The sequence below is a fragment of the Haplochromis burtoni genome, unplaced genomic scaffold, assembly GCF_018398535.1.
Source record: "Haplochromis burtoni strain Fernald_Lab_line unplaced genomic scaffold, NCSU_Asbu1 Contig_52, whole genome shotgun sequence".
In the NCBI taxonomy this organism is placed as follows: Eukaryota; Metazoa; Chordata; class Actinopteri; order Cichliformes; family Cichlidae; genus Haplochromis; species Haplochromis burtoni.
In genome coordinates this window covers 39,699-60,041 of record NW_024582413.1, presented here as the reverse complement: position 1 = coordinate 60,041, position 20,343 = coordinate 39,699, and the positions used below count along the sequence as shown (strand labels likewise).

Here is a 20,343-nt window from a genome sequence, read left to right as displayed (position 1 = left end):
AGCCATGGCTTCCAGCGGAGTTCCTCCTCCAGCTGGGCAAAGGCTGCTCGGCGTCGCTCCTGAAGTTCAAAGTCTGCTGGGTCCATAGTATGGTCGCGATCTTCTGTTAGGTGTGGTGTGTTTCTGTTTTAGTGTCGGTCTTTGCAGAGCTAGGAAATCAGGACCCCAAGGTGCGAGACTCCTCAAGAGACGAGAGACTTAAGACCAAAACAGGTTTTACATGCTGAACTCAGAGACATTAGACATAACTGGGGAAAAAGGTCAAGAGTAATATACAATCAACACCGCACGCGGATTGTGTACAAAATACACACCAGTCAAAAATAAATCGGTAGATACGCTTTGACACAGACTCACCTAAGGGTAAACACAGGGCTTATAATCCACAGAGATGGAGCATATACTAGGTTGAATGCTGGTCATAGCAGGAGGGAAACGACTACTGGGTGCAAATGTCAAGAGCCTAACGCAGAACATAGGCGGGTATACCAAACCACGACACATTACCACATCAACATCACGGACTTCATCTTAAGTAACACAGGAAACATAACACAGTACTCCGGGCAGTCACTAATGCAAAAGTGGAACAGAGACGTGGGAACAGGGCAGACACAAACACTGACTGAACACGGGGATATAGGAACTTAAGATACACATAGACACGAACTAGACAAGGGGATGCAGGTGATAGGGGAGACAGAGCAACTAAAGAAGACAGAGACATAAGCCATTAGATAGAACTCAAAGAAACCAAAAACTAGACAGTATAAATAATATAAACTCAAAAGCCCTGGGTCGACGACCCAGGCATCCTAACAGATCTGATTCCTCTTATTAACTACAGAACATTAATGAATGAGTCTAAAACTCACATATTTGCTTGGGGCCTCTTATTTTGCAATGACTGTAGAAAGTGTGATGACTTCGCCCGCCTCTGCAACTGAGACTCACCAATTACAGACTCACCAATGCTAATATTAATACAGTTACACTGCCATCTTAGCAGCACTGCACAATGATAAATCACAATTATTTTGCTCTTGTCACTAGGCACATACACACATTTGTTAGGTACAATTGGTAATTACCAGATTGGACTCTCTTTAGCCTTTACAACTGCCTTATTCTTTATGGCATAGATTCAACAAGGTGCCAGAAACATTCCATAAGATTTTAGATTATATGATGCTCAGTTGGTCATAAGGGTTGGCCCCTTTTTGTGCAAAGAAAATTACATTACACATTTAAAAACAGCCCGTTCAACTGACACAAGGCAGGATGGATCCAAACGCTCATTGGGTTTACATCAAATTCTTACCCTACATTCCAAACGCAATAACAGAATTCAGCACTCATCAGACCAGACAATGCTTCTCCAATCTTCTGTTGTCCAATTTTGTTCTTAGCTGACAGGAGTGGCTTGCAGCGCAGTCCTCTGCTAAGGTTGCCCATCTGCTTCAAGTTTTGATATGTTGTGCATTCAGAGACGGTGTTCTGTGTAACTTTGTTGTATAGAGAGGTTACAGTGAAGTTCTGCAGGTAACAAGGCAGATATCAAAGATAGTTTCTCTTTTTTGAACCATCTTTTGTAAACTCCAGAGATCCAATTCCAATCCAATCCAATTTTATTTATAAAGCACTTTAAAATATCCAGCACAGGACCAAAGTGACCAAAGAGACGGTTTATGGGAAAATCCCAGTGGATGAGCAGTTTCTGAATTACCCAGGCACCAACAACACCAACAACCACACCACATTTAAAGTCACTTAAATCACCTTTCTTCCCTACTCTGATGCTCAGTTTGAACTACTTGATAAGTAGTTGAACACATGCACCCAATAAAGGGGCCAGTGAGTGTTTTTAAAAGGGATTACATTAAAGATTGAATGAGGAAAATATCAAAGCAGATTATCTTATCACAAGAAAGCAGGCAGGTTTGGTTTCATGTTATGTTTTTTAGAAAATGAAAAGAAGACGAAGGTAGATGTTTGATTTCATATTAGAAATGAGCAGAGAAACATGACATAACCACCTCTGGTACAAAATGCAAACACTTTCTTTGTGCAGTAAATTTAGACTACATTTTCCTGGAAAATATCATCCCTGGTGGTTTACTGAATTTGCATGGTAAAAGCGAGAGTTACGGGAGCCAATCAAAATGCAGGCGGGGTTATTGTTGTACAGTTCTGCAGTCACTGCAATGTGCAATCAACATTTACTTTATAATGACAAGTTAGAGCAAAAAAACCTTCTATTACAGGTTAAAAAGAAAAGTTAACATAGCAGCACCAGTGGAGCCAAGACTACTGCTCTCAGAAACACAAACTGTATGCTCCTAAACCTTTAATTTGTCTGTTCAACAGGAATAAACAACTCATTGTAGCATATCTACTCAGAGAAAGAAGCTGCTCATATGTGAAGCATCATGTGGTGGTTGAATGTTTGCACGTCCATTTACGCATAGTTAATGCTCCTCTATGCCTTTGATTGGCATTCACGTGTCTCTGTATGATCTGAAATGAAACCACACATACTAATGTTGATTCTAGCTCTGCCACCTGTCATACCGAGGCCCTCTGTGACTTGGCAACAGCACACTAAATGTAGTTCCTCCCTGTTTCCAAGGCAATGGCCAGTGACTCCTAGTGTCCTCGGGCATTTACAAGCCATCCACACTTCCTGTTTCATTTACTCGAACACTCAAAGCGGTGCGCCCACATCCCACTCAAGTAGGAAGGATGATCCTGTGAGTGGTACGCCGCATCTAATGAGGATAGCCGCCTGTACTTAGTGACTCTGAGTCATTTTCTACACCATAGAGGTGCATCCCAATGTGAAGCCCTGCCTAAGAGAAGGTTAACAGACACTGGAAGGGAACCCAGGGGGATGTTTTTAGAGAATAAGAGCTGAAATGACGTTGGAAACTACCTGTGAATAACACGCTCAGTACAACAGGTCGGTGATGCAGCAAAATATAGAGGGAGTGGGAGGGACAAGAGATCACTATGAAGTTGTGCTTGAATAACTTGATTCATGTCACACACAGCCAGGAATAAATGTGAAGGACACAAAAGTCAATATTTTATCCCAAAAAAAGTGGAAACGAGGAGAAGAAAAAATAGAAACCACTTGATAACCTTTCTACACCTTTCTCCCATCAATTCCATCAAAATGTGTGGACAGACTGAGCAAACAAATGAACTAATTTCCTCCACCTCCACAGTCCCCTCCCTCCCTCCCCTCCTCCTCCTCGTCTCCCTCTCTGAAGTCAATGAGTTGTGTCTCTAATTTAGCTGCTTGCTTCACTTCACATACAGCTCCTGTTCAAAATAGCTACAGGCCACCTGATGGCAGAGCTGCTTTCCTATTGGCCGGGCCCTAGTAGAGACCCCAGCAGTGTCATAGTAACCATGGCTGCAGCTTATTAGTGGCAGCCACAGAGCGCTGTATTGCAAAGGAGATACAGAAAGAAGATATGGGAATCAATAGTAAATGAATTGCCCTGATGTGAAATAAGAGGCAGGGAAATTGTATAAAAGCATTTCAACAGGTGATCAATGTGGTATTTTCTCACACTGGGAGACCGCAGTCTAGTCAATAGGCCTTAGTATAACATGTCAATAACAATAACAAAACATTATGGGCTTTGGGTAAGCTTTTTAAGGGATGTAGCAGATATAATATCAATGTTTTTAAATGCTACAGTTTCCCACATCTAATGGATGAAATTCCAAAAACCTTTGTTCACAGAAGGAGCAGATAGTGGGGAAAAAAGAAAAGAAAGGGAGGTAAAGTTCAGTAATGGTCCCGAACATGAACTGTTTTCCTTCCATTTTCTGCACAGTGGCTGCCATCATGATGACTTTACACCTCCTTAGCATTGATATTGAATAAATGGAGGGGGGGGAGGTAAAGAGGGAGTGCAACAGAACGTAGGGGGGTAATAGAATAAGGAGCGACGGCGGGATGGTAAAAGCAAGTGCTTTGAATAATGAGGGTTGAAAAGAGTCACCCTGCAGTAAGGAAATCAGTTAATACTACGGTAAAAAAAAAAAGAAAAAAAAAAGAGCTGTTTTTTCCATCTGAAGTAATTTATATTTGTTGGTGTCAGCTCTGCTCGGAAATCTCCTCGCCCTTTCACAGGCAAGCACTGACGGAGAGACCAGCAGCGACAAACCTGAAGTTCCTGATTGAGTTTGGCCCAGCATCAAAAGGAGGAGTTGGGTTACAAAGTGGCATGCAGCTATTCCAGGCTAAATCACATAAAAGGAGACCTCTTGTGCTCATTTCCAACTTTATATTTATTTAATAGACACTATTAAAGCAGCTTAAAAATAACCTTTTTAGCTCCCACCCTCCAAAATGTTCGAACAGCAGGTGAGTGGGGCTTCTGTGCTTACAGCCAGGGCTGTGTGTCGGAGATGACATCATAGAGAACTACAAATGTAGTTCCATATGTTGCATTTGAATCATTTCCCTCATGGGAACAGTTTAGTACACATCAATCTATTATGGGGTTTTTATAAATTGTACGCAGGGACATTAAAGGAAAAAAAGAGAGGTCCCCTTTAACTAGCATACCGTATGTGATGTTTGCTAACTGGATGCATAGATGGGTATTACCTGACTAATCATCTGATGTGGTTTTGCACTGAGATCAGTTGATTGGCTGATTTTTGCAGTTACTTATAATTTGGAAATAAAGTAGTAGTAGTAGTAGCAGATATATTTTAGTAGCATGCATTAAGCCTCAGCTTACAAAATGAAATTCTTCGTTTGGCATTGATGTTGTATTTGTCCCCATGTTTGTTCCTAACATCTTTAGAAAAACACAGCAGATCATCAGCAGTGTTTTTCTGTTATGCAAGGCAACAGTGCAGAGGTCAAACATGTTAATTTGTGAGTATCACAAACAACAGGAACACCACAGGTGTTGTCAGACTTCACAATGGGTTAGAAAGAAATAATTACCCTCAGAAAGCTCACACATACTGTGATCCTCTGCCCTGGTAATTATTCAGATAAAAATGCATTCACAATTGTCACATCAGAAGATGTGTAAATATTAAAAACCACAAGATTTAATATTCTTTTCCTATCCGCTTTATCTCAGTGTCTCCTCGGGGCCACAGTCATCAAAGAGTTAAGAGAAGAAGAACACAACGATACAAGTAAGTCTGAGAGCCAACCAGAATGTATCAACAGTCTCAGCCTCAGCTTCACCGACTGTGTATTCATACCACATCCAGGGTTAACTCAGTAAGAGAGGTAGGAGGGAAGAAATGGTGAAGTAGCAAAATATATGTCTCACAAACCTACTATTCACAGACCAAAGATTTCCTGGCTGAAGCTAATGGCCAGTGGCTGTAAATGGCCATGGCCCCTTCTCTGTCACAGCAGTGTCATGGCAACCAGATGGACGGAGAATGGAGATTACCAGAAAGATGAGTCATGGAGTGAACTCATCAGAAATCCCCACAAACAAGCAAACGTTGGAGTGTAAAAGCAAGTGTTCTAATACTGAACTGTTTGATGGACAAAACCCATTGGAGTTTGGAGTTTATCATTATTGAAAATCTTTCTTCATTGCTTTTGAGACATATAAATCAAGAAAGCACAGGCTGCCAAATTCTGACACCAATAGAGAAAAGGTTTACAACACAAGCAACACAAGCAAAAGATCAATCTCAGGACATCTGCTGTGATGATCCTCGAGAATAAGGGAGAAGACAAAAATTAGATTTTCTGTTATACTTTCACTTATTTTATCATAGAAACAAAACCGTGATCATTATTAACGGCATTTAAACTCCCTAGAAATCTAAAAATCTAATTATTTTAAAGTATAAAGATTATTATATTTGCCTGTATACATTAGACTGGGACCAAATGTATATAGTGTACATAATGAACCAACTGTGTAAATGTAAGTAAGATGGAAAAACTAAATCATTCTAAAGACATTACTGTGCAGTGCAAAAATTCACTTGTAAAGAAATTTGTTGGTAATATGTTTACATATCACTTATTAAAGCTGGCTTTTTTCAATCAGGACCTAAAACTAAAGCTATAAAAATTCTTTCTATCAGTGACCTAGAGAAAGTTATTCATGCTTTAATTATATCTGGACTGGATTATTGCAACAAATTATAGGTCGGACGGAGCAAAAACAGCTGGTTCCAAATGTTGCTGCTAGCCTCCTGATAAGGACACAGAAGCGTGATCACAGTTAATTCTTAAATCGTTTCCCTGGCTTCCCGTGAAGTACAGGATTAATTAATTAAATACTGTTGCTCACATATAAGTGCTTGGCTTGCATGAGCTTGCTCCTGGTTATTTATGAGATCTTTTACAATGTCTGTGTCTCATGTTGCTCACTTAGGTCTTCTTGATCAGTAGCTTCTAATAGTTTTTAATTTCTGAAGCTTGTACAGCTGAATACATGAATTACCATCATTATGACTCTTTTCATTGTTCTTAAAAGATTTGTATTGTTTCGATAATTTTACTTGCTGTGCAGTGCTTTGGACAATGTCTGTTGTGTTTAAATGTGCTACATACAAATGTGCTACAATTTAAAGCTAATTCTTATGCAAAATATCATAGTTTCATTAGCAGATTTTAATGAGACATATACATGCTATAATACACACAAAATACAAACATTGTGTAAGTTAATTAAATATGTTAGCAATGCAACATAAACAGGCTAAACCAAGATCAAATTTGGAAACTCCTGAGCCTCAGTCCTTAGTGCTCACTTGCACATAAATGAATCAAAGTGATGACTTGTGTATCGCATGTGCGTCCCTATGTACAAAACTGCTCATTCAATTTAGACAAAACAATTTTACAAAACAACAACACAATATATAAGTTTCATTTGTCCATCTGTCAATACTCAATTTACAGAAACGTCACAGTGGTGCCATTTATTCTTTCTACTTTCTAATAAAAAAGGGTTAATACAATCACACCTGAGATCAGATAAAATGACAAATCTCAGGATTTCTTTCTAGAAAATTGAAACATTTCAACATGTATTTTCATTCCCATATTGTTATTTACTGACAGTAGATGATCAAATGTTTGATATAAATTGATTAATAAAAAGAGGAAACATTTTTTAGCTGCAAATCATTACAAAAATATTCAACTGAAGTTTAACTCAATTATTGCCCCAAACCAACTACAAACATAATGGAAACCCGCGCAACAAGGACGATATCAAGTCGTAGTTCTCTTAAAATATTCTGCAGTTCCAACGCCAGTGATCAACAATTCAACCGAGGCCAGAGATTGAGGGACAGCAGTAAAAGAAACCCCCCTGAAATGGCCACAGTCCTGGTCTGAGAGGCAGTCCACATAGCTGCAAACGCAACGGTGAGGACTGGAAGTCTAATTAAAAACACAGCGCCTTTCCAGCAGCTGTGGCCCGGCCCAAAATGGAATCGCACAGTCGTATAGTCAAGGGGGAGCAAAGAAAGCCGCAGAGCAGGGGGTATAACGCTATCAGGACGGTACACAAAGTTATATTCTCCAGTCATATCTCAGAGCCTCTGCTGAATTTTCAAAAGTTAGTTCATTCAGAAAGGAAACTGATACACACTTGCATTACATACTTTGAGTCAGGCACAGCAGAAAGTGCACAGCTTGTAGATTAATCCAGATCCTTCTTACCAACACAGGCCTTTGAATCCTCTCAGTCCTCTCCATACCTCGTTTGCCACACTCGCCACACCACGGCAAACCAAGGGGGCAACGCCAGAGTCCGCCGACAGAGTAACGTGTATATCGTGGGACCTAGTGTGAGTGTCTAGCTTAACAAGTGCATGAGTGTATGTGTGTATTTGTGAGTGTATGTGTGTGTGTGACAGGAGAGAAAGCCAGAAAAGAGTGTCGTGCGCCCGAAACTAAGTGAGCGCTCTCTTAACCTCCAACCCTTTCGCACACACACACACCCTCACACACACATATCCACCCCCCACCTCCACAACCCAGAGGAACGTGAACCTTGTGTAGAGGAAGGGAGCTGGAACTGGCTGGGGGTCAGGTTGCAGGACTTGTGCTACATTTGCAAACTGGGGAAATATATTTAGCCCTGGCTGGGCAGAAACAGGGACGTGAACGCACTGAGACCCAGAAGGAGGCTTGGTATGCAGTCGTCAGCCATTCAGTGCCCCAGCTGACGCGGGAGAAGACTGGGGCAGTGCCCAGGGAAACCCCCTCCCCTCTCTCTTTTTTGCTTCAGTCCCCCTTGCCTCTGTCCTGATCTCATTCTTCCCAATCTCTCTCTAGCTCTCTCTGTTTCTTTGTCTATCTCTTGGAAACAGGGGTATCAGATGAGGAATAATATGGATATGAGCAGAGGTAAAACAGACAAGAGAGGTAGTCAGTGCAGCATCAGGGAATGGAGGACATGAAGAGCAGCGATCTGGGCTGTGACACTTTGAAGCAACTGGCGCTTGATGACTCGAGCCTTTGAAGTATCTGTTGAATAGTTACCGCTCATACCTCATGACCTTCTACATTTTAAACATTATCCAAAATAGGACACTATTAAAAGGCTAAAAGGAGGCAGTTGGAGAGCAGATACTTGTAGGTGGAGGTGTTGTGGAGGCAGCGGGTAGAAAAGTCTACTGTGTCCACCAGAGGGCAACCTTTGACACAATGACAGGGGCTTCTTCATGGCTATAGGCCCCACCACCCCTTCCTGACTTGTGTTTGTAACCGGTGACAACAGAGTCAGCTGAGGGACGGTGAAAAAACAGAGAGCTGCTAACACATATACCAGCTGGCTCCTCGAGCAGCCAAACACAGCAGCAACTGGGGCTCTCTGCTGGGATTCATATGTCAGATCTGACAGGAGGACGGCTTGCATCTCTCCGGGATCTAAACACTCAAAGTCTTCATATATGGCAACCAAGCCAGGATTTGTCTATGGGAAGATTAATGGGTCTTGGTATTCTGATGTCAGAAATGAATCTGTGTTTAAAGCAAAACCACATGCAAGTTTGACTTATTCTACTTTTTAAATGATTCAAATAGTTTTTAAGACATTCAAATTGTGGATAAATTTTCCTATATGGCTTTTTTTGATGAGTGAAACATATTTCAAATATTGCAAAACTCTAACTAACTAACTGAAACAATATTGCAGGTCTTGTAATGCAAATTTAGCACTCAACCTACTAAAATATGTCATATCTTTGCTGCAATGCAATGAACTTTGCACTGAGGTGAGTCTTATTCAGGTGGAAGTTCTCATATCACAATGTTAATTTATTCAACAGCAGTTATCAGTTAGTTATCTATCACATTAATCACACAGAGTATGCTTCTGTGGAGTGTAAATGATGGGATCCTGCACATTTAATAGTGAACTCACAACGCTATTCCATCAAGATAAAGCTCACATCTTGCAATATAAATTTGGTTATCAAGGACCTGCAAACTGGAAGATCATATACAATCATGTTAAAAAGAAAATTTTGATTCGACTGCAGGGACTACTGTGAAAACGGGGGGATTCTGGCCCACTCTCCTTTACAACGTTGCTTGAGGTTAGCAGGGATTCGTGTATGCACAGCTCTCCACATCATTTCAATCAGGTGGAGGTCCAGACTTTGACTGGGTCATTGCAACAGCTTGATTCTGTTTTTTCATAGCTATTCTGATAAAGATTTGCTGTCTTGCATCTGCAACCTACCTCCACCTCAACTCCAACTTTCATGCTATGTCTGGTATAACAAAAGGACCTTTTGTGTTTTATCCCCACTCTGTTCTGTGCATCGGTTTGCTGCTGCTCTCTACTGTGATTTGTAGGCAGACAAGCTCAAGGATAATATTTCAGTAAAAGCACTAATCGCATGCTCACTACAGTAATGCAATAGTTAGTATTCTGACAGTGTACAAAAGATATGTTGTTTTATTAATTTTTCTAGCTCCGACAGCTCAGAATGGTTTCTGGCATTTTCTGTCCTGTAGTAATTGTTGTTCAAGATTATTGGATTTCAAGTCCACTATGAACACCTGTGTTTTACTTGTGGGCAGACAATGTAGACATACCAGCACACAAGTATAAATGCAAACAACAACATTGTCCAATACTTCAGGGATTGAACCCTGTACTGTAAATTACACTTTATGGTTTACACTTAAGCATGTGGAGAGGTGGGGAGGCCCCCCAACAGGGCTAGACTGCTAAATATTAACTCCTGCAGAGGGAAATAGCAGTCTTCTTTTTTAATATAGTCATCCTCATTTCGCAGATTTTTTTTCTTTCAGTTTGTTTTCTTTTTAAACGTGAAGTCGTATCAGCATCGGCTTAAAAACTAAACTACTGGACATCACTGGTGATTAAATCCAGAAAATACAATTGGGTTCCTTCTCTGTAAGAGATGCTTCATGTAGACGTTTAGGGTTAGAGAGGAATAGGAAGTTCAGGCTGGATTTCACATTATCCGAAGGATCTTGTTGTGTCCTTATTAGAAGTCATGTTTTTATTATAACAGCCTTTCTAAACTGATGTTGCATCACGAAGCAGTGATGGCTGTGTCTGTTTTTTGGGTTGTTAATTTGACAGACAGACTCGTTGTCATTCACAGCAAGCATACAAGGAACAAAATTTCACTGCAGTTGGTTCAACACAGGGTGAAAGTATAAACACCTATGCTAAATATATAAAAATATATAGAATCCAAAATTACCATATAAAATGCAATGCTTAAAGCAACCGGTGAAATTAACATATAGAAACATGGTATCAAATTAGATTTCAGCACTTCCGATGACCTCGGGAAAAACGCAAGTGCATAACCTGGTGGTCCTGCACCAAGTGCTGCAGAGCCTCTTTCCAGCAGGGATAGCAGTCCATGGTGGGGGTGTTAGAAGTCCCTGATGAGGGTGTTTTGGCTTGAGATCATGACATGATTGATCCAAAAAGGTGAACATAAATATGCAAGTAAAAAATATTTTGTTTACTGACATCATCACCAAATACTACTGGAGCAAATACAATAATCCCAACTTCACACAACAGCAGCCGCAGCAGCAGACAGTCCCTGCCTGTATTCACACACCTGAAGACAGAGTGTGTTTTTGTTGAACTTGACACTGCACAAACACATAGGCTGCACCCACACACACACACACACACACACGCACAAACACACACACACGAGCAAACACAACCCCATCTAAACATGCTCTCCTTCGTCTCTCCATCCCACTGTGCCTGCACACAAGGAGAGATTCAGTAGCCCGGTTGCCGTGGAAACCAGGCGAGTGTACCAGCCGCTCCACTGTTGGTTGATTGTGGCTCTCGTCTACTCGTGTGTGTGTGTGTGTGTGTGTGTGTGTGTGTGTGTGTGTGTGTGTGTGTGTGTGTGTGTGTGTGTGTGTGAAAGAACGCGTGTGCACTTGCGTAGGTGTGTGTGAGAATGTAAAGCCTATACAGGGCTCTGCTTTCAGTTGTTCGGCTAATAAGGGCTATATGTATGAAAAACCTATATAACGCCTCTTTATGCTTCTTTTTCTGGAATAAACACCTTTAAAAAATATCTTAACATAGTTTAAAAAATTGTGTGCATGTGTGGAAACACTCCATACACTTAACAGTTGAGTTGCTAAATCACTTTTTACATTATGCGCAACATTTTGGCAGCTCAACATCAACCCTGACAACTCTGATGAGTGGATCTGATGTGCAGTAGTGTAAGGCATGGGAGCATATTTATATCATGAAGCATGAAATCATCCTTACTATATAGGTAATGCGCTCGTTATACAGCGTGGGTGATATGAACCCTGTCTACCTGTAGTCCACCGTCACAAATTTAATGAAGAACAAGGCAGTGGGAAGGAGGGTATGTGCAGGCAAGGGATGTGGCTAACCTTTAGAAACCACAGGGGAGTTGAGCTCCCTGTGTTCACCACACGGCAGTGAGATTTTTTTTTTCTGAAGAAACACCAGTACTGAACAGGTAAATGTCATTCAGCTCGCGGTGCATCATTCCCTCTCTCAAATGAAGAGGTCAGGTGGAAAAGGGGGGCTCATTTAGCTGCGGCGCAGCATGTCTTTGAGAAATGTCACAGCCAGACAAGGACTGCTGCGTGGGTCATGAGCGTGTGATACCCAAACCAACTCCTTCAACCCCCCGAGGAGAAGAAATGTTCACAGCTCAAGAAGAAAGGCTTCTTCAGTCATTCCGAGCAGGAACATTAACATCTGCAGCTGGACAAGTTTAAAGCTATAACTTGTTCACTACGTGCATTGATTGACAGAGAAATCCATGTATACACACATCAACAGGCCGGGAGGGGTCAGATCAGAAGGCATTGGTGTGGCATGAGTAAGACTTGGGGATTGGGATTCACAGTCGGACCTGGAGGAATCTGTGCAGATGTCTCTCAGCTCAAACTAGTTGAGAATAATGCTGTGATGCACAGCTGCATCCACAGGGGTTTTAGTAAGATATTATCATATCATGAATGTTTATTTATATAGTGTGTGTGCTGCCTGTGACATGCACAGGTAAAGAGAGAAAGAACTGCAAACATAAAAATGTAACCTACTCTTAACTCTGCAATAAAACACTTATTGGTTCCACACTTATTCTAGCTGCCATAACAATTTTTTTTCTTTTAAATATTATGTTTGTTTATTAGATCTCCTGTCTACAACCATTACACTTAAATTCATATGTATGGGATAAAAACTATATATTTTTTTACTTTGAAGAGAATGAAATATAAGTAATACAGAGAAAAATATACAGTGAGAATGTTTAGAATCCAAAACTGTTTCTTGTTTCTGATTTTCAGAAACAAACAGATTATGATGCAGTAATCCTGAATACTTCTGATAATTGGGCAATTTATGTTTCAGAAAAACATGTTTTCAGTGCTCACCTTTCAAATTCAAATTCAAATTCAAATTTTATTTGTCACACACACAACCATACACAGTATGACATGAGGTGAAATGCTAATAGCTGTGCAATGCCCGACCATTAAATGACAGTAGGTTTACAGTAAAATATACAAATTTACAGGTTACTACAAAATTTACAGATTTTAACTTAGAAATTTACAGTAAATTTCTAAGTTAAAATCTGTAAATTTGCTAAATTTTAAGTAAAACTTTAAATGGACGTTAAATGCATCAATGATGTATTCAATATAAATATATCAATCAATCTGTATCAATATAAATATGTTGTAAGTGATGATGATTTTCCAGATAAATGTTACTTATCTGGAAAATTCACATATTCAAATAGTTTGTTTTATGTGACTAAAACAAAATGTGACCAAAAATGTGGTTTTGGTTGTTTGTTTGTTTATTTTTAATAAAAGTGACATTGTATGGTAGTTGTGAAAAACTATAATACTAAATGAATGAGAGGTTAAATAGAATATCTAACTACATGAGGATCATGTTGTTGATGTTTTCAGTTACTTGTGGATGCGGTGGATAAATTTATGTGCAATAAAGTCACCCGTAGATATTGTTATTATACACATGTTAAAGTGGATGAGGATTACTGTTGCCAATGTAAATGTATCTAAACAACATTTTTTGCAGGCTTTAACACAGCTTTGCAGTCATTCTCTGGCACTGAAAGAGTCAGATTAGGATTAATTACAAGGGCTAACAATTTCCATGGAAATTCTTATGAGCTTTGGACAGACTTAATACAAAGTATTTTTTTTTCTTTTTTTAGTATATGTGATAAACTAACAGTACCACTAACTCATTTTATCTTCTTATTTTTCATTCTTTGCCCTGTTGTGTTTTACACTTTTATTTCATATTGTACTACAGATATATGTTAGTTATTTTTTTGTTACAATGTGTTCACTGTGTTGTGTTTTGTATTGATTTACACATTTAAATAATCTCTTGTAACATTTCAATTTGCATATGTTAAAAAAAGGGAATAAAAACTTTAATAAATTCAATAAACCACGAGTTTTCATTAGCAACTCTTGAAATGCAAAGGCACTAAAAGTTCTCACTTGATTCCATTAAACTTGTAATTCTTCATTAAACAAGATGAGGCCAAGTCTGGCGCCCTCATTAAGTCTGAGGGAAGGATTAGGTGTGAAATGTTACCTGTCGGACAAAGCTGTTTGAGGTGGTGTCAGATGAGGTGCTTCCATCTGAGCGCTTAAATCGGCTCTTCCTCTTGGCGTACTTTCCCTGAAGGTTTTGAGAAAAGAGAAAAAAAACAGAAAAGGTTTAATTATGTTCCTTTACGATAATTATCTTGACATATTTCTTGAAAAACCTTGTTTCCGAGGAGCATGGCAGCCATTAACATTTGGCGCAGCGTTTGTAAAAGCTTCTGAATATGATCAGGCGGTTAGATGGAGCCAGAGATAAAGCAGCCCAAGTCCCAGACCGTAGAGGAAGTCGAGCAGAGAAAATGTGTCCAGCGTGTTCGTGAACTGCCTTCATTACATGTCATTTTTCATGTTGTGATGCAAACTGGGACCTTGTAATCTGATTGGTAGACCCCTGGCAAATGGCCTGTCCGGGTTGTGCAGAGGCCACACATTGCATTATGAGCCCACCCTGCCCACATTGTCATGGGAACGCAATGCCGACTAATCGCATTTGTCTGCAATCAGAAGGATGGCGTTGTTGTTCTTTCAGCATGAAAAGTGAACTGCTGATAAGGAAATAAACATGGTCGATTAATATACAGAAAAGACATGCTACCACATAGAGAGCACATTAATACACACCTCAGGTAATCATCCTCCTGCTGCTGCATACTCACAGGGGGTATAGCTCAGTGGTAGAGCATTTGACTGCAGATCAAGAGGTCTCCGGTTCAAATCCGGATGCCCCCTATTTTTCAGCATGTTTAAGCAGGAACAGCTGTGGCATTTCCCATTAAAAGACTGCACGGATGTGTATTTTATCTTGTTTACACAGATCATCTGCACCTGATGTGATTCCTGAGAGAAACACACTAAACGTCTATTTGATTCTTTTTCTCTTTTTTTCACATTAGTTTACAAAACAAACCCAACAGGAAACTAGCTCGAGACAGCCACTCCAAAACACTCACTCTAGTTTCTAGTGAAAACTATCCTCTGTTAATGTTAACTATCACACAGCAGAATAAACTATCTCTCTCAGGATTGCTTTCCCCATAATGCCCATAATCCCGAGTGTATGAACACACTGTACAATACAATAACACCATAAAAGAGGTATTGGTTGTCTCAAACAGCCTGAGGGAACTGGCATGGAGTTTCTATGAAATGAGTAACATGGGCTAATTTTAGCTTAAAACTTATCAGTAAAATTAAAAAAGGATGAAAAAAAAATTGAGTTTTCCTTTTTTGCCCTTTATTTGGATCCACAAAAGCATAAAGCAATAAAAGCTGATATGGATTCCAATCGTATTTTGCTAGTGACTAAGATACAATTGGCTAATCTGTCCATGTTAGCAGGTAGCTGATTTGGACCAATACAAAGCCAGTTTCACCAGTGAAGATGTTTGTTTGCTCATGACATGAAAAGATATGACTTATGATTAAAAAAGACATAAAAATTCAAAAGAGGTGTGAGTTTTCTTAAAAGGATACACAAAAGGTCAGTAATCAGCATGAAACCCTAACATATTCTCTTCAGTGACACTCTAATAAACCATCTGTTTGCTTTATGGTTCCCATGAGAAACAACTGCATTTACCTGCTACTGTTTCCAATCAGCCCCCCAGATCCTGTACACAAACATGCTCACCATTGTAAACACTGAACAACTACCTCAAAACTTCCCAAATGTCAGTATATATTGGCTAATCTTGAATTGGCAGGTGGGATCCAGAGACAGATTAACTACAAGCCAACAGTGAGTGTCCTCAACTCAGTATTTTGCTATCACTGTCACATTATGTTCAACGGGGCAAACCGAGGCCCTTGGATGAATGATGCTGTCACGCCTGCTTTTAAACAAACATGACCTGTTACACCAGCGCCAACTGGTGCGAACATAAAAGCACGCTGCGGCCGAGAGGTTTCCAGTGTTAACAAATAAAAGGGAACACATCTGTTACATGCTCCTCTCCAAAAAATCCAGCTCAGGAATCCATTTCAATCAATCTTAAGCCTCCAACAGCGCAAAAAATTATCTACAGAGCCTTCTGTGGTATGCTTGATTTAGTATTTTTGATGGGATAGGATGAATACACCACAGGATGTTCCACAGAAAAAAAGACAACCTCTGATGAACCCACAACAATTACTGTGTTTCAATGTTCGGCTAACATGGGTAGTGGGTTTTAATATTGAAATGAAATATGAAGTGTTGATACAATATATTGTCAATGATGTGGATGGGCAGCTGTACTTTGTGCTGCTCAAATTTAAAAATAGAGGATGACATCACTGCTGGCAAATCTGTCCACCTACACTGACTGAAAGAATCCAAAAATCATGACTTCTCTGAAGATGTGCTGTGTGCGTTCATGAAAATATTTTGTCACGCAAAAATATCAAACAGATGTTGGTTTGTATTCGGATATTTAACTTAGAAGAATATTCACAATCACAATGTCAGTCCACATCAGTAAAAGGCATACAGGATGTGCTATTCGGGGTGCTTCACTCTGCCTACAGTTGCTGTTCTTCTGTAAGCCGCTTTGCAACCCACGTTCACATCAGCTCATCCTTTTCACGGTTTATCTGACTTTGTCGGTATTTTCATTAATGCCCCCTCTGTTCCATGCATGGGTCTTGCTCCTGCTCTGTTATATCTCTGCAGCCTGCAGTTTCTGTGCATCAGCTGATAACATTTAATCTTGGTGCTGCTCACATCCCCCTTTTGCTTGGATGTTAGTCTTAGAGCGTCCAACTGGCAAATCCCACATACTGAAAACACAAAGTTAATTTCTGGCACAACACACCTACTTCCAAGGTGCATGGAGAAGGCTCATCGCCTAAAGACGCTGAAGCGCCAGCAATAATTGTATGATGAGGAACAACCTGGTAATACCTTACCATGTCAGGTTGCGGCCCTCATCAGGGTCATGAAGAACTATATTGCAGACAGCATTTCAAACATATGCATCCAGTCTAAATAACCGCCAATCAACTCAAATGTATAATGTGTAATTTAATTAATCCTATTGATTTTGTGTGAGTTATCATCTAACATTAAGAGGTGATTGTGTTTTGATATCCAGGCAGTAGTAAGATAATTTGGTTGGATAGTCTCAGTTTCACATCTTTCTTATAACAGCAGCTGTGTATTCACTGAAACAAGCTAAACACTCTTCGTTTTCCTAGCGATACAAGACAAAATCCATGGTTCTTGACCTGTGTGCAAATATACTGTCATGTTTATCTGTTTTTCTTGGTAATGTTCTGTCCTTTGAGTCACATTTTGCTGCTACAACACACACACAAAAAAGTCCAACAACGGCTGAACTTTTTTTAATGTTTCACTTGAAGTGTTGACCCTTTTTTAAAATAAAGGTTTTATAGAATCTGTTCTAATGTTTTGTATCGTTGGGGCGATCGTGGCTCAAGAGTTGGGAGTATGCCTTGTAATCGGAAGGTTGCCGGTTCGAGCGCCGGCTTGGACAGTCTCGATCATTGTGTCCTTGGGCAAGACACTTCACCCATTGCCTACTGGTGGTGGTCCGAGGGCCCGGTGGCGCCAGTGTCCGGCAGCCTCGCCTCTGTCAGTGCGCCCCAGGGTGGCTGTGGCTACAATGTAGCTGCCATCACCAGTGTGTGGATGACTGGATATGTAAAGCGCTTTGGGGTCCTTAGGGACTAGTAAAGCGCTATATAAATACAGGCCATTTACCATTGGTTTGTATGGTAATCTGCTTTTCAATAGGACCAGACTGATAAGATTTTAGGGAGGACTCAGGTCCAGCTTCTTTTTTTTTAATAATAAAATATCTGTATTGTTTGATGAGTGGACATGCCACAAATCAATTTCTCGTTGGGGACAATAAAGTTAATATTGAACCCAAAAGTAGCCTCACAGCCCGATCCCACTGTTTGCTATGCTGGAGAAGCTCCTGTGCCACTAAATTTGTCAGCAATTAAGCTGGTAAATTTTATCACATCTCACAGCGTATGTGATATCAGGTGCATACATGCATTAGCATGCATGTTTGCATGATTGGAGCCATGATGGAGCTGATTCCTGTCACCAAAGAGCAGAGAAATGCCAAAGGAAGTGGGATGGGAAGCTTCCTGCTGGTAAACATCCTCCCAGATTAAGTGTATAATTAAGGAGGGTGCTGTTTATGAAAGCAGGAAGGCAGGGAGTATAAGGGGTGGAGGGTGGCACACTGAAAGGTATCACAAACATATTTCATTCTTTTAACCAGAACCTTCTATACAATATTGTGCTCAGAGAGCCCAACTGATCTGCAATGTGACAGCGGTCAGCAGACACAATCTTTAATCTAAGCTGCCCTCAGGCTCCGAAACTGGATAATTTCTCGGCACACAGTTCATTTCTTCTTCCGTGTTAAAGAACTGGCTGGTGAGAGAACTCTGGCCATTTCCTGCAGGATATTAGAAATGTGTCTTTTTTTCTTCTTCTTCTCTCTCTACAGCAGAAACACAAGTGCATATAACAGCGCAGCCCACTGCAGGTCAACATGAACTTTACATCTAATCTGCCTGGCACAAGGGCCGTGCCCATCTGCTTCTCACCACAGCCTCTCAGCAGATAAAGATCTGATTTCTAAAAACAGACATCTCGCATGAGGTGAGAAGGCGAGAGCAGGATGGGCATAGTGGCACATTCAAAGTGGATGGAGAGCTGAGGGGGAGAAGTGGGAGTAAAGAGGAGAGAGCGGGACTTGGCAGGGTTTGAAGCGCTGGTTGTCTGTGATGGCGAGGTGTTCTGTTTTTTTCCCCTTCTCCAGAGAGATAATGACTGAGCCCAGCGTGGGTGTGTTTGTTCTAGATATTCTCATCTTTTTTTTCTTTTTTTTTGTCATCCATTTATGTCTAAACATGCCCACAACGTCATGTCACTTCCTAAGCCACTCTGTATTTGTGGCTGTAAAACAGGTGACATCATGGGGAGATAAAAGCTATCAATGAGTTATTATTATTTTATTTTATGTTTGTTTGTTTATTTGTTGGTATTTTGGGAGGAGGGGTTACAAAATGGGAAAAATGTCAACAACATAAACCAACTCCACCTATGAAAAACTCAAGTCGCTCTTTCATTTATGGAAATTATTAAATCCCCCCCCCCCCCGCAAAAAAGAAGAAGCTGGTCAATTCAACATGTTACTCGATAATTAGACATCAATTAAACAAAGGCGTGGTTTTCCTGGGAACCCTCTGGTCAGACGGCATATAAACAAGCGTCACATCACAGTTACATAGCACAGACTTATTAACGCCAGAAAAAATTAAACACAGAACAAGGATGTAGCTATAAATCAAAATCCGTAGTGAGGAAAAACTAGAATATTTCATCCATTTCACTTCTTCTTAAAATCATTAATTTGACTAAATTCATCCGTGCAACGTACACGAGCGTCTCGGCAAATTTATCGACTTAATTGGAGAACAACCTGTTAATCTTCAGAAGTGCAGCAGCTTTAATGGTCACCAGCATCATATAGAGTATGAATTCAAAATAGTAGACGTGGGATTTTTAACATAATACTCCCATAATATTTAAGCTTTACCCTCTTCCCGTGTCTTGGTCTTACCTGTGTGTGTGGGTGATGGTCGAACATGTCCATTTGGATCTCCTGGGTTGAGGTCGAAGGCGTCCTGGACATACTACTTTTCTGTACCATTTGATTTAACTTTTTAAAAATCTATTTTCAGTTTCTAGTTTCGTGTGTTTACGATGGTGTCGATCGACTCATCTTTTTTTTTTTTCCTTCGGAGAGAATGAAGCCGCTGATGCGTCTAAGCTGGTTGATAATATAATGGCAACAGCTGCCTCCTTCCAGCCTATAGCGTTACACACTGTCGCACCAGGCTTTTACACAAGAGTCAAGTTATGGGTGTGACGCACGGGTACATCCGGTTATCCTGCTTTCAAAACAAAATTCTTTGAATAGGAAAGAAGCATCACTACAAGTTTTGTTATTTTTACCTGTTTGAAAGTTTTCGATGTTTATTCCGCATAGCACATGTTCAAAACTACGTTTGTTATGTTTAAGAAGGTAAAGGTTGTAGAATATTAGAGAGAAATAAATTTGGCAGTGGTGGGGAGACAGAACTCCCTTTTCACAGTAAGAGACCTCTGGCAGAACCCGCTTTTGCAAAGAGTCTGAACACACAGCAGAGCAACTAAGGGATGCTTTGGGGACATCTGATCC

General features: G+C 40.3%; 1 protein-coding gene and 1 non-coding gene across 7 annotated transcripts in view; one reads left to right on the top strand and one right to left on the bottom strand.

The window, feature by feature from the left end:
- Nucleotides 1-20,009, bottom strand: part of cacnb1 (calcium channel, voltage-dependent, beta 1 subunit) — a 42,367-nt gene extending 22,358 nt beyond the window's left edge. For 2 of the 6 annotated variants that reach the window (XM_005921907.3, XM_042220602.1), the window contains exons 1-2: nucleotides 19,723-20,009; nucleotides 14,124-14,210 (exon numbers count right to left, since the gene is read on the bottom strand). In XM_005921907.3, the coding sequence (XP_005921969.2) occupies nucleotides 14,124-14,210; nucleotides 19,723-19,812 (177 nt within the window). In that variant the 5' untranslated portion in view covers nucleotides 19,813-20,009. Of the gene's footprint in view, nucleotides 1-7,684; nucleotides 10,990-14,123; nucleotides 14,211-19,722 lie in introns of those variants that run through there. The other 4 variants (XM_005921908.3, XM_014333459.2, XM_005921910.3 and 1 more) reach the window with 3 other exon arrangements.
- On the top strand, nucleotides 14,795-14,866 carry trnac-gca. The gene has a single exon. It is a non-coding gene; the product is annotated as a tRNA-Cys (tRNA).
- Nucleotides 20,010-20,343: the final 334 nt, after the last annotated feature.